Here is a 22,498-nt window from a genome sequence, read left to right as displayed (position 1 = left end):
TTCATTACACGCACACAGTCCGGGGAGAGAGAAGGGGAAAACCCTGTTTGTTCGCTCTCCATAAGCTTCATTTTGTCATGATTGCTCCAAGCGCCCAGTCCATGCAGTCCATCTGCAGCCACAGAGCTAGAGCAACAGGTGTCAGATCAATGGCCTTCTTTCTTCAGGAAGAAAGTGAGCCTGGAGTACAAAACTTTCAAATGCAAACCATCATAGTAGCGACAAAAAGACAGGCTGTTAAGTGTGACCTGAGGATTCAGGAGTTTATTTAGTAATAGCAGAAACATTTTGAAAATGCTAATGAAAAAGCAACTTTCATAAGTTGATATCCAACATGATTTAGATACAGAAAATTTCATGATTTTTTATGCTTTGTTGGTGTGTTTGTGCATCTTTTCTATGACATTTAGTTTGATAGTCTTTTTCATAACCTAATGAATTTGTATAAGTGTGACACAAGTGAATAAATGATTTTGGAGTCAGTCCATCATGATTAATAAAATTAAATATTAGTTGCTTCATTAGAATCATCTGAGAAATACTGTGAAATATTACTGACTCATAAGCACCATACTGTTGACAGATTCACTGATTCTGACCAGGTGTTTGTTTGTTTGTTTGTTTGTTGTGTTTCCAGTCACCAAATACAATGATTTTTTGTGAGCTGCTTTATGAATTGACCATGCAAACATCTGAATCCAAGTTGACCAATGTGCTGTACAGATTCTAAAAACATAAATAAGCAAACAACATACACACACACACACACACACAAACATTTCACAAATAACAACATTTCACTGAATAGCATTTTGCAAAAAAGACTGGGAGAAAAAATGAGATTTTAAAAGAGACTTAAATGACATCTCAACCTAGGAACAATCAAAAGTTTCTGGTCAGAAGACCTAAGAGATCTTGATGGAGTGATCTGAAATATAAGATGGAGCAAGGCCATTTAAAGATTTAAAAACAAACAGCAAGATTTTAAAATCAGTTCTATAATGGAAAGGCAACCAATGCAAAGATGATAAAATGTGAGTGATATGGTCCAGTTTCCGCGAACCAGTTAACAACCTTTCAGTGGCATTTTGGACAATCTGTAGTTGTGAAAGATTGGACTGACTAATCCCTACATACAGTCCAAACGGGAAGACACAAAAGCATGCATCACTCTTTCAAAATCACAAAAGGATAAAAACATTGTAATCTTTGCCAGTGTTCTTAGTTGAAAAAACCCAGATCGAACAACACCATTGATCTGCTTGTCAAATCTCAAGGCATCATCAAAAATTAAACATAAATTTCTTACCATGGATTTACCATAGATAGATAAAGGGCCAAAATCAATATTAGTAGACCCAGATGCATTGGAGAGTGCAAAAACAATAATTTCGGTTTTACTTTCATTTAAGTGCAGAAAGTTCACAGCCAACCATGTTATCAATTTCTTTAAGCATGCAAGGAAATGTTCTTAAAAGTTGCCTTTCTTCTTTACAGGTACATAGATCTGCATATCATCAGCGTAGCAGTGAAATGATATACCATGTTTACTAAAGATAGATCCAATTAGCAGCATATAAAATAAAAACAAAGGGGGTCCCAAAATGGATCCTTGTGGGATCCCACATGTAAGATAGGCCGATGATGATGAAAATTTGCCCAGTGTAACCTAAAAGTTCCTATTTGTTAGATAGGACATAAACCAGTTTAAAACAGTACCTACAATCCCTACCACCTGTTCAAGTTGAGCAATAAGAATTTCATGGTCTATGGTGTCGAAAGCTGCACTAAGGTCAATTAACACCAAAAGTGCAGTATCACCAGAGTCCACTACTGTCAGAACATCATTGAGAACTTTCAAAGTGCAGACTCTGTACCATGACGCTCCCTAAACCCTGATTGGAAAACTTCAAATAATGAATGCTTATTCAAAAAAGACTGCAATTAAATAAGGACAGATTTCTCCAGCACCTTTGATAGAAAAGGCAGTTTTGAAATAGGCCTGTAATTTGCATAATCCGTAAGATCCAATTTAGTATTTTTAATTAATGGTTGCACTACAGCATGCTTGAAAGATGCAGGAACAGTTCCTGATACAAGGGAGCTATTTAATATTGATAAAATGCTTGGCCCAAATACATTGAATGCTTGTTTGATTAGTCTTGATGGAACAACATCAAGAGGGGAATCCGATGGCTTCAACTGATCAACTATTCTAGCCAAGGTAGAAAACTGAAGAAGTTTGAATTGATAAAACACAGTATGGCAACAAGAAGGAGCAGAGGGATCACCAGCTACAGGAGGAATTTTCCCCTGTACAAACAATGCCTGTACAGATCAGTTAAAGAAATCAGTCTAAGAAAGTCTGAGACAAAGAAAGTCTTCTGTCGTAAGTATGATAGATATTAATATTTTCTGCAGTATTATTGCTAAATTAAGTGATGTTTCTAGTGGAGCTGGTGCTTTCTGGATGATTGGAGAAATGACCCTCAGCATCATTGCGGATGTGGTAGTAAAACACGAAGAGGAAAATCCCTGAAAACAACAACAACAACAAAAATATCAGAGAACCTTATTTCAACTAATTTAGATACATTTCAGATATAATATAATTGCATGACTTAAACTGTGACAAACATTTGGTCAAATTAATTGTCTGCATCCTTTTAAAATCCATTACAATCAATAAAATAATTGAATTAAAAAGATTTAATAATATTTTATAAAAAAAATAAAGTATACAAAAAATATATAGAACAATAAATTGTGATAATTTAAAATTATATTTGTTTTATTTAAAATAATAATTCATTGATTAAAGGTACAGGTTGTAGGAGCTGCCACTAGAGGGCGCACTATCAAAACAATAACAATCACGTGGTTTGATGACGCTAAGGAAGAGCATGGAATGATGGGATTTGTTGTCTTCTACCCAACTGCTGACGGCCATCAATCAGACAGAAAAATAAATCATGGATTTAACGCGAGATTTGCGCGATTACATACAAAGTCAATGCAAAGACGCGATTAGACTATGGATCAGACGGGTCCTCGCGATGCCCCACGTTTGGCATGTATGCCCCATAATACTAATCTTGTTGATCGTTATAATAGTATACATTTTCTTTAATGATTTACATGATTTACAAGTAATTGAAAACATTAGAGATATTGTTAAACAAAATATATAACACTAGCCTAGTGGTTTTTGGATATTTTACTGCAAACATCTTACAAATTGTACCTTTAATTCAAATAATATAATTAAATCTATACAGGAGAAATAGAAGTATTCTAAAACAAATTTTTTATTTATTTTTTTCTCACCCTGAAACAAGTTCAGCACAGTGAATATGTAATATAAGGTAATGAGCATTGGTCCATAACTGAAAAACGGCAAAGACCACGTCAGACCGAAGAGCAGGAACAAACTCAACACCATCATCAGCTGCTTTCTGACCGTCTTTCTCTTGTCTTTAGTCGCTTTTATGTTTCTGGTCTGAACAACCGCGATGATGATCATGATGAAGATGAAAACTAAAGCATAGAAGCTGATGTTCACTATATAGTGAATATAAAAATTGGAAATCCAGCACCTGCAATTATACATAATGAAACATTACGAGGAAGACAATCATTAGACGTTCATAACTTTATGCATTTGTGACAGCAGAACAACTTACATTCGTGTGATTTTCTCAGATGTTGTGTTTAGGATCACTGCTTTATATCCTCCTACAGAAACGATAACTGTGACTACTGGAGCCGGACACACTGAAAACACATAGATATATATTGTTTGTCACTGAAAAATTCTTGTTTCAGGTAGTAGCAAAAAAAAAAATCTATTTCAATATTTTTATTTAGATTAATTTCTAGTTTTATACCTAAAAAGAACATTTTGAAAGAGTACTGCCCCAGTTACAGCTTTTGTACCATTTTGTTCTGAGAGTGTAACTCACCCCAGCCCAATACGGTGATCTTCCTCATGTAGTTTGTGATGGAGACGTTCTGTCTGATGAGCCATAAGTACATATGAAGAGCTTGAATGAAGAACCAGGTGAATGAGGCCAGCATGGAGTAATGCAGGAGCAGCGCTATGAAGACACACGCAGCGTTGTCTCCTGTGTTAGCGACGCTCTCGTTTGACAAAAATGAGACATTCAGTAGAAACAAAGCCACAAACATGTTCATCAGGATCTTCGTGGCCTGATTTGACTTGGCTTTCCTATTAAAACACAAAAATAACTTTTCTTGTAACATGAACTTTCATTATTTAGAGCTTTGAGCTTATCACTTGTAGCATGTTTTACATCAAAATACTGTTTCTTTAAAATTTCAAGTTTAATTCAATGGTAACTTGCTGTTTCTTTGTAATTATTTGTGAAATTTACATTTTTCATTTTTTGAGTAAAAATTGTTTCTTGGTGTAGTAGTAGTGATTATCGATTACTAAATAGCACAAACTATATAATATACTTTAAGTTACTCTACCGTAGCACGAAATGAATAAATAAAGCATCAGCCAGAAAAAGTATGGAGATTCCACAGCCGATAGAAGAGATGAAAGTCAGTGATTCCTGATGCGGTGCTTTGTCTTTTCCATCTGACGGAGGGTAAGGTTTCTGATAAAAGACAATGATATACACAGATCAGCAAGAGGTTTTAAAACCATTTGTTGATTGTAAGCAATCTTAGCGAGTTTTCAATGCATGCATTTGTCTTTTTTGTCATCTTTTACATGTTTATAAGCATCTAGACATGGACCAAAAGATTGATTTAATTAGAGTTGTGTATTGGTAAGAATCTGGCGATACGATAGGTATCAAGGATTGCGATACGGTATTTAGCGATTATATTGCGATACTGTAAGCAAGGCGATATATTATATATTTCTTATTTTAGGAGAATGGCATGATTTTTGGAATGCTGCCATTAAGAACACACCACCATATGCAAACGTTAGCAATAAATAAATAATAAAAACCAAAACACAGTGGTATCTGCATTTGCAGTAATCATTCCCTGTAACATTTAATTTTATTGAACCACTTTTTGTGCAGTACGAGTAAAGGGAGGAAAATAGTGCTTGCAGGATCCTTTATTCAAATTTATATGTGTTTTATAAAATGAACATATATCTTTTTTAGACCCTGCTTTGAAGGTTCACAGTTTACAACTGTAACATACAATGTCATAACATTTTGATCTGAACAAAATAATTAGATCTGTTTAATTTCAATAAAAATGAATTGCTTGCAGGATTCCTAAAGAAAACAAAATCATTTTAAAACAATAAAAGAAATGAAGATGTTGAATGTCCCCCCACATGAGAGAGAGTTTTTGAGAATCTACACAATTTCGGCAAACAAAATATCACAATGCGATACCTGTATACATGTGTATAGACCCCTAGATATAATGGGATCTTTAAATGAAACATGAATGATGAAAGTGTAAGTTCTTCTTCTCACCATCAGCACTGAAAAGAACGTCAGGTGTGAGCAGGAGCACTTCATGGTGTTGTTGTCAAATGTTTCTGTCTCACAGCCGAATGTTGTCCAATTAAGCTCTCCTTCTAAGAAAAGAGAATTAATTATAATTATTTAAATTAAACTGGGTTTGTCGAAAGCAACTGATCAGTCCTACATGAATTTACCTTTTTCATTCCAAGAAACGCAGGACGCATTACTGCCAACCTGTAAGAACACGCTTGATTTTTTATTTTATTTTCACATTGTCTGGAAATTATAACAAAGTAAGTGTTCAACAAAACCTTCATTACCGTGTTAGGTTTTTTAATGAATATGTCAATATTGTTGGTAAGGTTGGAGATTTTGGCCCCCATCGTTATTCCATAACTATCATTGTTTAAAACAATGGTAGGTTCAGTTTCATTCTAAACAAGAAACCATATAATAATACAGCAGTCAAACATAAATATTTGTGAACACAACAGATCAAGAAACGTGTTCAGAAGTAGAATTTTTGAAGATTGCAAACCTTGTTTGCCATGTTTATGAACCGTAAAACTCCTACAAATGCACTTCCATTGTTTTCCAGTCTTGATCTATTAAAGGCTTCACTGGGGATCTTTACACACCAGGGGAATTCTGTCTTCTGGTTGCTCTCAACAAGCTGTGAAAAGAACAAATGGCTTAATAAATGTATATTCCTTCCAAGAGGGACATGTTTTAATGCTTCTCGGGCTTTACGTTTATTTTGTTCCAATGTGAAGAATAGCATATGTCCATGTCTTTGGTTTCTGTGCCCATTGGTTGTCTTAGAAGAACACCAATAACATCCCCAATGACAATCTCCGCATTGGTTTTATTATCAATTTCCATCTGCTTCATCTGTGCCTCAATTGTTTGCAAGTTTTTTCTGTAAAATAGATTGAATCACTTGGTGTTCTGTAATAAAGGTAAAGTTTAAGACTTGAAAACCACTGGTAACTGCATACTTACGAAGCCTTTGTAGGTTCAGTATATCCAACCTCGCCGCTTTGATTGACTGCTTGTTGGTTTGTAAGATTGTAAGTTATCTCAGGTGGTTTGACAGTGAAAATTGGTTTGTCAATTGTCGTATGTGATGTGAAACTCGTAGTTGGATCTGGAGTTGTCATATGTGATGTGAAACTGGTAGTTAGATTGTAAGATATAGTGTTTGACGATGGACTAATGGTGGTTGATCTTCCATCATCGCAGGTCACACAAATCCATTCACTCTCATTTAAATGCAGAATGTATCTGTTTCCTTCTTTCCCTTCAATAGAGAAAGTAAATAATGAGCAAAATTTCTTGTAATTGTTAACTGAAAAAATATTAAAGATTAAAGTGCTCAAATGAATGTATGTTGGTTAACACTGTTCAAATATTTATTATTGACAACACAGCTCTAAGTGAATGAAAACCTCCTGTAAAATTTTAAATCTTAAAGTGCACCGTATATAATGTTATTACCTCTCAAAAGAAAGAGTTGACTCTGAATCATTGAAACCAGTCGTTTCATGTTGACGTCAACATGAAACTTTAGCATAGTGCCGCACACTTGTTGTTCTTTTCGCGTTGGTTTGAAATGAAAATGCAAATTAATTCTTTTCCACTAGGTGCCGCTTTTGAAGCAGAAAAATTGCGGTTTCTCCCAGTAACGCTGTACACAGAGCAACACTGTGCTCACAAACGCTGCTTTATCAGGCATTACAGGCATAATGAAATGGAAATGAAATCCACCAATCACCACAGATTAGCGTCACGCAAAGGAGAGGATTGGTAAAATGAATCATTGAGCAAATAGTTTGGGTGTAGTTGAACAAGTAAGGTAAAAAATAAATGCATATTATAAGACCATGAATGTTTTTGACCTTGCATGCATGTCAAGCTGTTGTTGGGGATTCTCAAAAAAGAAAATTTGAACCCTTCATTACCCATAATAGGGGCCTAATATTGTCACAATTCATTAGTAGGGAACAAGGAGTCACAATAATCACTATAATCTTTAATAATCCATAGAAACAGGGGACTGTGAGGACATTCAACAAGTATATCTGACAAATACAAACCAAAATGATTAAAAGCTTTTAAACACAGGGTGATTGGGAAGACACAGGTGTGAGAAATTACTAATTACCGTATTTTTCGGACTATAAGTCGCACCTGAGTATAAGTCACGTCAGTCCAAAAATAGGTCATGATGAGGAAAAAAACATGTATAAATCGCACTGGACTATAAGTCGCATTTATTTAGAACCAAGAACCAAAAGAAAACATTACCATCTCCAGTCGCGAGAGGGCGCTCTATGTGTTCAGTGTAGACTACAGGAGACCTGAGCAGCATAGAGCGGCTGTATACTGTAATGTTTTCTATTGGTTAATGTCTCTTAGTTCATTTCTCTTGGTTCATGTCAAATTAATTTTGATAAATAAGTCGCACCTGACTATAAGTCGCAGGACCAGCCAAACTATGAAAAAAAGTGTGACTTACAGTCCGGAAAATACGGTAAAAGGGAACACGGCACACATGGGGAGGAAACACAACAAATGAGTCTAGGGACTTGACAAATATCGCCCAATTTAGTGATTTTTCACTAAAGAAAAAAAACTGATTTTAAGTTCACTTTTAAATTTATGTTACTAAATGTATTTTGATTCTGAAATCAAACCTTAATGGGTGTAAAACAGGTAACTGAAAGAACTACTGAAAAGCAGTTTATAAATCTAGACGTAGTTTATAACAGACTTACCGCTGCATATATCATTGTTATATAGGGCGTTTGCACATTTCTCTTCAGGGTCAACAGGTTCAATATTCTGACATCCTCAAGAGATCAAAACACAAAATTCAACATAATTATGAAATCATGCATAAAAAAGTTGTCCACCGAATAGTAATCTCCATTAAATCAATTGCTTCATAGAAATGTGTATATATATATATATATATTTATATATATATATATATATATATATATATATATATATATATATATATATATATATTAGTGCTGTCAAAATTAGCGCGTTAACGCATTCGATTAATTTGAAATATTTAACGCGTTAAAAAAAAATAACGCAATTAACGCGGTTGCAGTTTTTTTTATTTCCAGTTGTGGCCTATGTGTGTTCAACGTGCAAATAAATATGGATAAGACCAAGGAAGGACTTTTAGACGGAAAGTTTCAGTATAAAACTCTGCCGCTTTACTCTTCAGTCTGCCACAAGAAACGGCAACATTAAAATCATGAACTCAAATGTCATTGTTTAAAAAAACAACAACAATGACTGTTACAGTGCGTAAATCAGACATTTCTGTAACGCTAACGTTAATAAGCTTAAACGAAAAAACGAAATAATTGTGTAGCGGAGTATTTTTTGTACACAGTGCCGCGAACTGTCAATCACTCCTGTGCGCGTGCATCACTGTCCTCCTCGCAACTGCAGCAACTTGCGCTCTCTCTCTTCATCAAGCTTTAAAACAAAAAGGGGACAAAAAGATCATATTGTCTTTGTGCATAGGCTATAGATTAATTAGATAAATGAATATCTAAATTTGTGCCTTGCCGTCTACGGTATTTTTTTTAGAACTTAGAAAAAAGATGCTGCAGCCAATGAGCAGCCAGCGGGGGCTGCAGGACGACTCAACCTCCACAGACAGTTTTTAATGTTTATCAGACAATAAATACTCAAGATTTTGCTTTAGTATAACTCACAACGAGTTTCACACACCTTCTCCAGCCACGTTGAGTTGTTGACACTTAACAGTGGGAAAAGCGACACATGCGCTATTCACTTGTCTAACTTAAGGGTGAATGGGTAATGTAGTTTCTGCTCTGGGTGGGATGAATTAGGAAGCTTGCATTGTGAAGGGCGCTCTGAAAATCGGCAGTGCAGGTAAAAGATTAAAACCTCTATTAAAACAGATGTCCAAATGAGCGTACCGGTACGCTACAAGCACGTTCTGGGCGCACGGAGAGGTGGCGGTACGCTCAAGAGCTATATTTGGAAGTGGCGGTACTGAGTACTGGTGTGTACCGGCCCACTTAAAGCACTGGCAATGACCATACTTTGGAATTTTTTTGCAGTCCACTTAGAATTCAACATGGAAATCATTTTTGTTTTTTATTGGCATTGATTGTTTTGAAATTCAAATGGTACTTACATGCCTGTGTTTTTATTTCTGTAATAAATATGGCTTTCAAGCCAACAGTTAATTTGGAGGATATTGATGGTTTATGGCAGGTATGTTGTTTACATGAGAAAATCTGTGTTACAAGTTAAACAAAAATTCCAATAAACAATCATATTTTGAATTTAAATAGTTTCTTTGTCTTGAGTTTACATTAATTATTTACATTTTACATTTACATATCCAAAAAGTTTCAGTCTTTTAATTGCGATTAATCGCGATTAATCGCGATTAATTTTAAAAAATTGTGCGATTAATTAGTTAATTTTTTTTAATCGATTGACAGCACTAATATATATATATATATATATATATATATATATATATATATATATATATATATATATGGTTTTTTTTTTTACACAAGCCAAAGGGTTATGAGAATGCTTGTTTTTATTTTTGCTTGTTTTAAGCGTCTTGCTTGTTTAAAGTTTAAATTCTGAAGTAATGACTACATTTGGATGTGCACCAATAATGTGATTATTCTTTAAATAGAAAAAAAAGAAAGTTAGGCTCAATGTTCTGTTGAGCCTAAAAAGTTAACTTTTTGTAAACATGCCCTCCTAAAATAACTTCTTTAAACACGCCCCCACATGTTTACATCAAGATGTGGGAAAATTTACATAACACCATCCAAATCTTCAAGCAAAGAAAGAAGGCATAACTTTATTGTTGCTGCCAACGCCACCGCCATGTTGTGAATACACTCGGTGTTTCATTGCGAAAGCGAAAATCCAAAAGAGGACACGACTAATAAGCAGTGGTTAAATTGTATTTACAACCCAAATATTCAAATGTGTATTTGTTTTTATGGAGGACTGTTTCCTGATCCTAAGAGAGAAGACTACAATATCTGCTGTTCTGACTCAAAGTCTGTTAGTACGTTTTAATATTTAAAGAATTTAACACTGACGCGAGTTTTGAGCAATGTAGAGTAGCGCTTGTTGTTTGTCATTTTTCCGATCACAAATGCAGGTATGGTTTTTCATGTTTATGTGGCGTGATGCAATGCAACACATAAAATCATAGTGTAAGTCATTATAATCCTTAATTATGTCCACACTGGATGCAAGGAGAAAATTGTTAGCCTGAATGTGATGTAAGTCACTTTGGATAAAAGCGTCTACTAAATGCATATAATTAATTTAATTTTAATTTAATATATGTTATATTCTAAGTGTTACCAAACAGGGGATAAATCTTATCTTACCAATTCTGGAGCTGATGCTCAATATACCATCCTGTGCCTGGCAAGCCTTAATTACTGTAAAAGATAAGAGATGAAACAAGATTCACGTTCTTGAGATCTCTTTACAGAGTTTACAGGACAATTCATATTCAGACTCCAATTAAACAACTGTGCTGTGACTGTAGGGGATGTCCTGCAAACACACACACACACACACACAAACACACAATATGCACCTGATGAATTCTGGACTGAAAACTGATAATTAGATCCATTTGGTAATATCCACAGTTTTATGCCTTGAATCATCTCATTCATTCTGATTTCATAATTCTTATCCTGTTTTATGCTGAGATTGTATGATCTGCATTCTCCTGAAACCACAGAAAATAAACATACATTTGTTAAAAAAATACCTTTTAAAGAGCTTTGGATTCAAGAATGGTTTATGAATCAAATATAAGCGGGTTTTACCAAGAGTAGAGATATTTAGTTGAACAGTTCCTGTTCGTTTATCAGCAGTCAGACATGTCCATTTTATATCTGAAAGAAAATCAGAAATGAACTCAATGAGTTTGTCAGTCGTCTCGCGTGTTCTCAGATAATAAATAAGCAATATTCACACAGTCATGTTAGCAGTATATTTCACATCTACCTGGAATTGTTGAGTTACTTTGGTTCCAGAAACACTGATCTGATGAACTGACTTGGATTATCAGTTCATCTGAGCAGGCTGCACAAACACAACATTATTAAACTATTAAGTAATAATGTATAACATGGTATAACACTCTATTAAATGTCAAAATCGATATTCCGACATTTAAATTCACACATACTTATAATGTGCACCAAACAACATATTCATTGGCACATAAGTCTTTTTGAGCTATAAATGAATTTTTAAAGCTACATACTTATCTGGCGTAAAACACAAGAGATGATCATCAGCCACAGCAAATTCTGCTTTTGTCCAGACATAATTCCCAAAGTGTTTATTTGATTAGATTTTTTTCTCAGAGTTGAGAGTGTGATGTGTCCACATATGAATCTGTTTGATTATGAGCCGCAGCAAACTAACATAAAGTTCATCTGAAAACATGCAAATCATGTTTACATTTGGTCATTTGAGCATTTTATGTTTATTTGGAATTTAACAGAATGTGTGTGTGTGTGTGTGTGTGTATGTTTCCTCTAACCAAATATGTTTCACATCCGTGTTTGTGGATTTTAGTGGGATGCTTTATAAAATGACCATGCAAATGTCAGAATCCAAAGGCTTGTCGACATTCATCCTGATATTTCTTATTTTATTTTGTTTTTTTTAATAATTTTCAGTGTTGTTTGAGTCGCTCTGACACACACATGATCACATAAGGATGACTATAATGCTCAACAAATCAGATCATATCAGAGATTTGAAAGCACAATTCAATCCTTCTAATCCTTCTTAGTAATGATCAACAGATATTTGTCATTAGTTCTGAGTGACTTCAGTATAACTGACCCTTTTTAGAGTCATACTTTTTATGTACATACATCATTTTAATCTAAGAGAAAGAAGTCTGAGACAAAGAAAGGGTTCTGTCTTAAGTATGATAGATATTAATATTTTCTGCAGCGTTAATGCTGGATTGAGTGATGGTTGTGTTGGAGTCGGTGCTTTCTGGATCATCAGAGAACTGACCCGCGACATCATTGTGTTATGTGTAAGTAATACAGGAAGAGGAAGAAACCTGGGGGGAAAAAGGATCAAAGACACTTTTTTCAATTAATTTGAATACATATCAGATATGATTAAAGTTATTTGCATAATTTTTAAAATATGAACTGTGACCAGAAATAACCAAACTCCAATATTATAAGGGATAATACATAAAACAGAATTAGCTGAAATCTGTAGGACAAATAGAAGTGTTCTACTGAACCAGATGTAGTGATGCATATGATAGTTTCTCACCCTGAAACGAGTTCAGCACAGTGAATATATAATATGAGGGAATGAGCATCGGTCCATAACTGAAGAACGCCACAGACCACGTCAGACCGAAGAGCAGGAACAAACTCAACACCATCATCAGATGCTTTCTGAACGTCTTTCTCTTGTCTTCAGTCGATCTTATGATTCTGGACTGAATAATCTTAACGATGATCATGATGAAGATTCCTGTCGTGAAGATAAAAACTAAAGCGTAGTAGCCAATGTTCACTATGTGGATTATTATTCAAATGTGTGCACGCACACAGCTCTTTTGCCTTTTGTTAAGATTGATTCATTTATACATGTTGTAACAATTTATTCATGACTAACGTAGGCTATAGGCCATTTGGAAGTTGGAACAAAGAAATAAAATAAGTCCTCTGTAACATTGTAACATCTCAGCACTCTAAATAGGCATAGGCTCATTTAGCTTATAAACTAGCCAACACACCAATAAAAACAAGTCTTTCTTAACAAATAAATTTAAATAAATTCTAAATTAAGATGGGTATTTGACAATAACGAAATTAAGACAAAGTCACCGCCGGATTTGCTTCACCACTTGCAGCTGACGTTTAATAAAAGAATAATGCCAACATTAGCATAATATACTCTGTCTACATTATGCACTTAAGACTCAGTTCATATTTAGCTATCACTCACCAAGATTAAGCTAAGCCTACATGTTTTTGTGGAGGAAAATGATTGATAGTTTGTCAGTAGAGTCAGTAATGTAGCAGATTGAAAGGTTTAATGCTAGGTGATTTAATGCTATATTGTCCCCTACTTGGTGAGACGCAGTGCTATAAAATAAATAAACAGTGTCCTTATCTTTTACTCTCACAACTACATTAGTAGGCTCCTTTTATTTCCGCAATGCAGAAAACGCAGACAGAATTGTGAAATCCAGTCAAACATAAAAATGGTGGATAAATATTTTTTTTAAAACATGTATGTAACAAACAAATCTCCATATTCATCGGGAAGAAGGAGGCGGGAACCGGCGCACAATCAAAAAGCACTTTAATAATCAAAAAGTAAATACAAAACGGCGCACCAGCCCCTCACGGACGACTGGTGCGCATAAATAAAAGCCAAACACATAAACTAATGTCCCAGGCCTGGTCCTCTCTCGTCCTTCACGGTCGTCACTCCAGTTTTATATCCTTCCATCTCCTACGTGGGACTCGATACTAGCGGTGGGGCGCAGGTGTAGCTCATCTCCAATCACTACACCTGGCCTCACTCCTCGTTCCCACGCCTCTCGGCCCCGCCCCACTCGCCACATACCCCCATCGCCCCTCGCAGGCCGGGGGGTACTCCCGAGACTGCGCTCTACTCCCCCCCCCCCCTTCCCTCCGGGGGAGACCGCTCACGGGGACCTGCGGGAACCTGGGGGTAGGACAGACGAGGCGAGAGAAAAGGAGATGGAAGGAGGAGCGACAGGGACGAGAGAGGGGAGAGAGGGAAAAAAAAAAAAAAAAAAAAATCCGGTTCCCAGACGCACTGCTGCTCGGCCCTCCACCGGCTGGGTGATCTCCTCCGCGGTGCCCGGCGGTGGCACTGGACGGCCCTCGGCGGACGGCACGACACTCCTCCGCCGCCCGGTGGACGGCGACGGCTCCTCCGATTTTGGGCAGCGGCAGGAGTCCCCCGTTCCCTGCCCCTCCGGATTCCGTCACGGAGGCGGCAGGCTCCGGCCCCCTGGCGAACGGCGCCGACTCCTCCGCTCCCTCACGGACGGCAGCCGCCCCTCCTTGTCGTGGGCGGTCGGCAGCGAGCTCGCCCGTCCCCGGCAACTCGCTCCAGCCCACCGCCTCGAGCGTCCATGGCGGCACATACCTCGCCAGCTCGAGGGCACCGCGGATTCACCACAGCGGCGAGGGATCTTCAGCAGCGCGTCCCTCCTTCTCCCGGGTTTCGGCACCACTGTAACAAACAAATCTCCATATTCATCGGGAAGAAGGAGGCGGGAACCGGCGCACAATCAAAAAGCACTTTAATAATCAAAAAGTAAATACAAAACGGCGCACCAGCCCCTCACGGACGACTGGTGCGCATAAATAAAAGCCAAACACATAAACTAATGTCCCAGGCCTGGTCCTCTCTCGTCCTTCACGGTCGTCACTCCAGTTTTATATCCTTCCATCTCCTACGTGGGACTCGATACTAGCGGTGGGGCTCAGGTGTAGCTCATCTCCAATCACTACACCTGGCCTCACTCCTCGTTCCCACGCCTCTCGGCCCCGCCCCACTCGCCACAATGTAATTACGTTTGGAAAAGCTGTGCTGCATAAACATGTCCCTGTTGTATTGGCAATGGCTTGTCCTGCACAGATACCTGGATTATTTTCTTGAATCAAGTTATATATATTTTGTTCTATTTGTGTTTTAAAGTTGTTTATAATAAATGAAGTGAAGTTTACTGTTTAGTGCACTGATGTCTCATTTTGGATAATAAATAATAAAGTTTATTGTTAAGTTGTTAAATACCATGCCTCTGTTACATATCTTTGTCACATAATATTAAGTGTTTGATCACCACATTTGAGTGATCATTGCAAAAAAAAAAAAAAGTGTTTATGTACATATATTATGTTTATGTATATACTTTAAGAAAATATACACACAAAGAATATCGGCCGATATATCGGTATCTTTTACAACCTAATATCGGTATCGGTCCGCCAAAACCTTTTTCGGTCGGGCTCTACTCATAATCGCCCTTGTGTGGAAAATTACCTTCGAAGTTGTTTATACATTTTCTACCAGTGAGACAAAAAAAGTTAATAAAAAAATGAAAAAAACAACTACCCATCAAAACATACATGGACCAAACGAACGAGTTTGTTAGTGTGTGTGTGAAAGCTTTGCTAGTGTGTGAGAGACAGTATTGTGGTGTATAAGAGAAAGTTTGATAGTGTGTTTGAGAGAGTAAAGTTTTCCATCAACAAAATCATTGAGATCTTGTCTTGATTACAAGATGTTGTGTAGTAGTGCTGTTGTGTCATGTCACGAATCCATTTCACTTTCATGTCAGAATCAGTGTGAGTTTGGTAAACCATGATGTAATGTATAGTTTAATTCACTTCATGTTGTTAGTAGCAATGAATTGAATTATTTTATTTCTCTTAGTATATTTATAGCAATATGGTAGTGGTTTCTATTTAAATCAATGTGATAAATGAGTTAGGTCAAAAGTAATATAAAAGTAATCAAGGAGTCTGATTACATTACCTAAAACATGTAATGCATCCATCCATCCATCCATCATCTTCCGCTTATCCGGGGCCGGGTCGCGGGGGCAACAGTCTAAGCAGAGACGCCCAGACTTCCCTCTCCCTAGCCACTTCCTCCAGCTCTTCCGGGGGGACCCCGAGGCGTTCCCAGGTCAGCCGGGAGACATAGTCCCTCCAGCGTGTCCTAGGTCTTCCCCGGGGCCTCCTCCCACTGAGACGTGCCTGGAACACCTCCCTGGGAAGGCGTCCAGGAGGCATCCGAAATAGATGCCCGAGCCACCTCAGCTGGCTCCTCTCGATGTGGAGGAGCAACGGCTCTACTCTGAGCTCCTCCCGAGTGACCGAGCTTCTCACCCTATCTCTAAGGGAGCGCCCAGCCACCCGACGGAGAAAGCTCATTTCAGCCGCCTGTATCCAGGATCTTGTCCTTTCGGTCATGACCCACAGCTCATGACCATAGGTGAGAGTAGGAACGTAGATTGACCGGTAAATCGAAAGCTTTGCCTTACAGCTCAGCTCCTTCTTCACCACGACAGACCGGTACAGCGATCGCATTACTGCAGAAGCTGCACCGATCCGTCTGTCAATCTCACGTTCCATCCTTCCCTCACTCGTGAACAAGACTCCAAGATACCTGAACTCCGCCACTTGAGGCAGGAACTCTCCACCAACCTGAAGTGGGCAATCCACCCTTTTCCGACTGAGAACCATGGCCTCGGACTTGGAGGTGCTGATTCTCATCCCAGCCGATTCACACTCGGCTGCAAACCATCCCAATGCACACTGAAGGTCCTGGTCTGAGGATGCCAACACGACAACATCATCCGCAAAAAGCAGCGACGAAATCGTATGGTCCCCAAACCGGACACTCTCCGGCCCTTGGCTGCGCCTAGAAATTCTGTCCATAAAAATTATGAACAGAACCGGTGACAAAGGGCAGCCTGGCCGGAGTCCAACATGCACCGGGAACAGGTCTGACTTACTGCCGGCAATGCGAACCAAGCTCTTGCTCCGGTCGTACAGGGACAGAACAGCCCTAAGTAGGGAGCCGCCGACCCCATACTACCAGAGCACCCTCCACAGGATGTCGCGAGGAACACGGTCGAATGCCTTCTCCAAGTCCACAAAACACATGTGGACTGGTTGGGCAAACTCCCATGAACCCTCCAGCACCCTGGAAAGGGTATAGAGCTGGTCCAGTGTTCCACGACCGGGACGAAAACCACACTGTTCCTCCTGGATCCGAGGTTCCACTATTGGCCGAATTCTCCTCTTCATTACCCTGGCATAGACTTTCCCAGGGAGGCTGAGAAGTGTGATCCCCCTATAGTTGGAACACACTCTCCGGTCCCCCTTCTTGAAAAGAGGGACCACCACCCCGGTCTGCCAGTCCAGAGGTACTGTCCCCAACCGCCATGCGATGTTGCAGAGGCGTGTCAGCCAAGACAGCCCCACAACATCCAGAGACTTGAGGTACTCGGGCGGATCTCATCCACCCCCGGTGCCTTGCCACCGAGGAGCTTTTTAACTACCTCGATGACTTCAGCCCGGGTGATGGACGAGTGCTCCTCCGAGTCCCCAGCCACTGCTTCCTCAACGGAACACAAGTCGGTGGGATTGAGAAGATCCTCGAAGTATTCCTTCCACCGCCCGACGATATCCCCAGTTGAGGTCAACAGGTGCCCATCTCTACTGTAAACAGTGTTGGTAGGGCACTGCTTCCCCCTCCTGAGGCGTCGAACAGTTTGCCAGAATCTCTTCGAGGCCAACCGATAGTCCTTCTCCATGGCCTCACCGAACTCCTCCCAGGCCCGAGTTTTTGCCTCCACGACTACCCGGGCTGCAGTCCGCTTGGCCTGCCGGTACCTGTCAGCTGCCTCCGGAGTCCCACAAGCCATCCAGGCCCGATAGGACTCCTTCTTCAGCTTGACAGCATCCCTTACTTCCGGTGTCCACCACCGGGTTCGGGGATTGCCGCCTCGACAGGCACCGGAGACCTTACGGCCACAGCTCCGAGCAGCCGCAGCAACAATGGAGGTGGAGAACATGGTCCACTCGGACTCAATATCTCCAGACTCCCTCGGGATCCGGTCGAAGCTCTGCCGGAGGTGGGAGTTGAAGATCTCTCTGACAGGGGGCTCGGCCAAACGTTCCCAACAGACCCTCACAGTACGTTTGGGTCTGCCGAGTCTGTCCAGCTTCCTCCCCCGCCATCGGATCCAACTCACCACTAGGTGGTGATCAGTTGACAGCTCCGCCCCTCTCTTCACCCGAGTGTCCAAGACATATGGCCGAAGGTCTGATGACACAACCACAATGTCGATCATCGACCTCCGGCCAAGGGTGTCCTGGTGCCACGTGCACTGATGGACACCCTTATGCTTGAACATGGTGTTCGTTATGGACAAACCGTGGTTAGCACAGAAATCCAATAACAGAACACCGCTCGGGTTCAGGTCAGGGGGGCCGTTCCTCCCAATCACGCCCCTCCAGGTGTCACTGTCACTGCCCACGTGAGCGTTGAAGTCCCCCAGTAGAACGACGGAGTCTCCAGTCGGAGCACTTTCCAGCACCCCTCCCAGAGACTCCAAGAAGGCCGGGTAGTCCGCACTGCCGTTCGGCCCGTAGGCACAAACGACAGTGAGAGACCTATCCCCGACTCGAAGGCGCAGGGAAGCGACCGTCTCGTTCACCGGGGTAAACTCCAACACATGGCGGCTGAGCTGGGGGGCTATTAGCAAACCCACTCCAGCCCTCCGCCTCTCACCATGGGCAACTCCAGAGTGGTAGAGAGTCCAGCCTCTCTCAAGAAGTGTGGTTCCAGAGCCCAAGCTGTGCGTTGAGGTGAGCCCGACTATCTCTTGTCGGTACCTCTCGACCTCCCGCACAAGCTCAGGCTCCTTCCCCGCCAACGAGGTGACATTCCACGTCCCTAAAGCCAGATTCCGTGTCCAGAGATCGGGTCGTCGGGGGTCTCGCCTACGACTGTCGCCCGATCCACTATGCACCGGCCCCTTACGCTCCCTCCTGCAGGTGGTGAGCCCACAGGAGGGCGGCCCCACGTCACTCCTTCGGGCTAAGCCCGGCCGGACCCCATGGGGGAAGGCCCGGCCACCAGGCGCTCTCATACGAGCCCCAACCCCGGGCCTGGCTCCAGGGTGGGGCCCCGGCTGCGCCATGCCGGGCAATGTCACGGTCCTTGATTTTAATTTTGCCATAAGGGGTTTTATGAACTGTTCTTAGTCTGGCCCGTCACCAAGGACCTGTTTGCCTTGGGAGACCCTACCAGGAGCATATAGCCCCAGACAACATAGCTCCCAGGATCATTCGGGTACTCAAACCTCTCCACCACGATAAGGTGACAGTTCAAGGAGAGGACATGTAATGCAATGGATTACATTTCTAACTACAATTTTTGTAATTTTATCTGGAATCAGTAACGGACTACAGTTTGTAAGTAATCTACCCAGCACTGGAAGTAATATATTTCTGCCTCATTTTGTAAGATGCCACATCGAAGTTATTTGAGTTACATAAGTAAGTTTGGAGTGCATATTGCTAATCAAAAATTAAGTTTTGATTTATTTACGGTAGGAAATTTATTAATTTCATCAGTTAAGTTCTCCTTCAAAGATAAGAGCAAATTGTAATTATATGAAATAAACTGGGTTTGTTCACAGGAAATGATCAATTCAGTCATAAATGAATTTACTGTTTCCATCCCAAGAAAGGCAGGATGCCTTACTGACCTGCAAGGACATGTTTGATTTTTGATTTTATTTTAAAATTGTCTGTTCATTATAACAAATTAGTTTTGCAACAAAACCTTAATTACCGGATCTTTCTGTTTAAAGAACATTTCAATATTGTCAGTAAGGTTGGTGATATTGACCTTCATCGCTATTCCATAATAACCGCTATCCTCATTGTTCAACAAACTCAACACCATCATCAGATGCTTTTTGAATGTCATTCTCTTGTCTTCAGTCGCTTTTATGTTTCTGGACTGAATGATCTTAGTGACGATCATGATGAAGATGAAAACTAAAGCATTGTAGCTGATGTTGTTCACTATGTAGTGAATGTAAAGATCTGTAATCCAGCACCTGTGATATTTCCAGATGTCTCGTTTAGGATCACTGCTTTATATCCTCCTACAGAAACAATAACTGTGACTATCAGAGACGAACACACTGAGAACACAGAGACAAGGGTTATTATAGTAAAAAAAAAAAAAAAAAAAAAAAAAACACTAAACCTAAATCCATTTGAAGAAACATTAACTACTTAATTAGAAATTTCTTATTTCATTTCAGCTAGTTTCCGAAGCCACATTTCCATTTTTATTAAATTTGATTCTGATATGCTAATATCTAATATGCTAATGCTAATATATATATAAAACCAATACATATTTACAAAAAATATAATATTAAATACTTAAAAAAAAATAATAAAGTGATCCAAAAGATTAATAAAAACTAGCAGTGTCTCAGTGATACTAAAATCAGATGATCTTATAGTAACAGCTCAAGAAAAGTTCTTGGTTAGGAGACCTCCTGGGGAAACTATAGTTTGCTTTCGGATGAGACATTAAACCGAGGTCCTGACTCTCTGTGGTCATTAAGAATCCCAAGGCACTTGTTGTAAAGAGTTGGGGAGTATCCCCGGTGTCCTGGCCAAATTCCCTTCTCTGACCCTTGTCAGTCACAGCCTCCTAATAATCTCTCTCTCCTCTCCTCCTCCTGTAGCTGGTGTGAAGCTCTGGTGCTGGTGTATCATCAGGTGGATGCTGCTCTCTGGTGGTTGTTGAGGAGAGATCCCCTCATATGATTGAAAAATGCTTTGAGCGTACAGCAAGACACAATACAGTGTGAAAAGAAAGGAAAGGAAATAACATGTGCCAAACATTAAGGCAGAAGTGTTGGATATACTTATGGAAACGTATTAAAGGAGCAATGGTTGTTATAAGGCATATCATTTATGTATTTATATTTATGCCAAATGTATTTAGGCTACTGTTTTTCATGCAAATATTATAGAAACCAGATAGTTACATTGTAGTGAGGTGCTATGTGTGGTTTTACCTTTGCTTATCATGATCTAACTGTGCACTATACTCTATGATCAATGGTTAATTTTAACAGAATTCATTTAAATTTTACCCAATACATATGAGGCTTTTATAGATGTTAATGTATGACATGCCAAAACAAAGAAATTAATCAGGAGAAGACATCTGCCTTTCAATTTGAAAGAAACTATTGTTTGGCATTTATGGTGATAATTATCAATATTGACTGAGATGACAGATTGTGTTGTGATAATCGCTCATCACAAGAACTGCAGAACATGTTTATTTGTATTTTGTTTTCACAATGTCTGGTCATAGATAAATCATATCTTACTTTTCTGTGCAATTCTGGTACTGATGTTCATTATGTCATTATTTCTGTAAAAGGGAAGAGATGAAATGATTATAATAGATACTAAATTTAACTAATCTAATATAGACTGTTTGGACCTCAGGAATCATTACAGACTCTACAGGACAGTGAACATTCAGACTTCATTTAAAGAGCTTGTTTTGTAGATAATTGCATTCTTAAGTGTGTTACAAATAATTTTTGGTTTGCATTGAGAACAGTGATCAATCATTGCTGTGCACTAAAAAGAACATGTACATTTGTTGAAGTACGTATCAAAGAGCTTTGAACTTTATAAATAAAATATAAGCGGGTTTTACATGAGACATAATTCACAGAGACAGCGCCATATTAGACACACATGATATCTAGCTTTCTACAAGCTTTGGAAATACATTTTTAATACTTTTCTAAAATTCTTGTGCTAAATTCCAGAGTCCAAGGGTTGAGAGAGTTGGTTCCCATCAGATATGAAGCTGTTGGATAATGAGCCGCAGAATAAAATTGTGATATACAGTTCATTTGAAAACATGTTAATCATATGTATTTGGAATTTCAATTAATCTTGTTCCTAATTCCTGTTATCTCGTCAAATATTTATATTTAATGAAAGCAGAAACAGAATTCCAATGACAGCATACCCTTTATTAGACAATATTTGTATTAATTAGCAACATTTATCGGATTCTTATACAGAAAATGCCAAGTTTTAAAATTTTCATAGAAACAATGAATTAGTATGTTTCTTTACAATAAATGGAACTTGCTTTGTTATTGTGGCATCTAATGAGTAATATTCACACATTTACATGTTTTACTGAAGTTATTAAATAATTTTATGACAATCATTCAGAGATAACAGAGCATCTGTAGATGTAAAACATATTAAATAATGCAGAAAACATATTGTCACCTGATTCTGACAGTTTTTTTGTATTTTTGTATTTTATTTACACCCAATATGTACCATATTCATGTG

At 39.1% G+C, this 22,498-nt stretch overlaps 1 protein-coding gene across 1 annotated transcript; it reads right to left on the bottom strand.

Annotated features, from left to right (window-relative positions):
* Positions 1-836: 836 nt before the first annotated feature.
* On the bottom strand, positions 837-11,909 carry LOC113117783 (adhesion G protein-coupled receptor G3-like). The gene is made up of 17 exons (XM_026286702.1): positions 11,791-11,909; positions 11,529-11,606; positions 11,348-11,416; positions 11,110-11,247; positions 10,895-10,948; positions 8,243-8,317; positions 6,468-6,765; positions 6,216-6,384; positions 6,004-6,138; positions 5,786-5,899; positions 5,660-5,699; positions 5,475-5,578; positions 4,495-4,625; positions 3,963-4,228; positions 3,684-3,774; positions 3,328-3,596; positions 837-2,535 (listed from the first exon to the last, which is right to left on the bottom strand). The coding sequence occupies exons 1-17, from the start codon at positions 11,852-11,854 to the stop codon at positions 2,435-2,437; spliced, it is 2,196 nt and encodes a 731-aa protein (XP_026142487.1). The 5' UTR covers positions 11,855-11,909; the 3' UTR covers positions 837-2,434.
* Positions 11,910-22,498: the final 10,589 nt, after the last annotated feature.

Source organism: Carassius auratus, chromosome 17 (genome assembly GCF_003368295.1).
Source record: "Carassius auratus strain Wakin chromosome 17, ASM336829v1, whole genome shotgun sequence".
NCBI classification, from domain to species: domain Eukaryota; kingdom Metazoa; phylum Chordata; class Actinopteri; order Cypriniformes; family Cyprinidae; genus Carassius; species Carassius auratus.
This window is presented reverse-complemented; position numbering and strand designations above follow the sequence as displayed.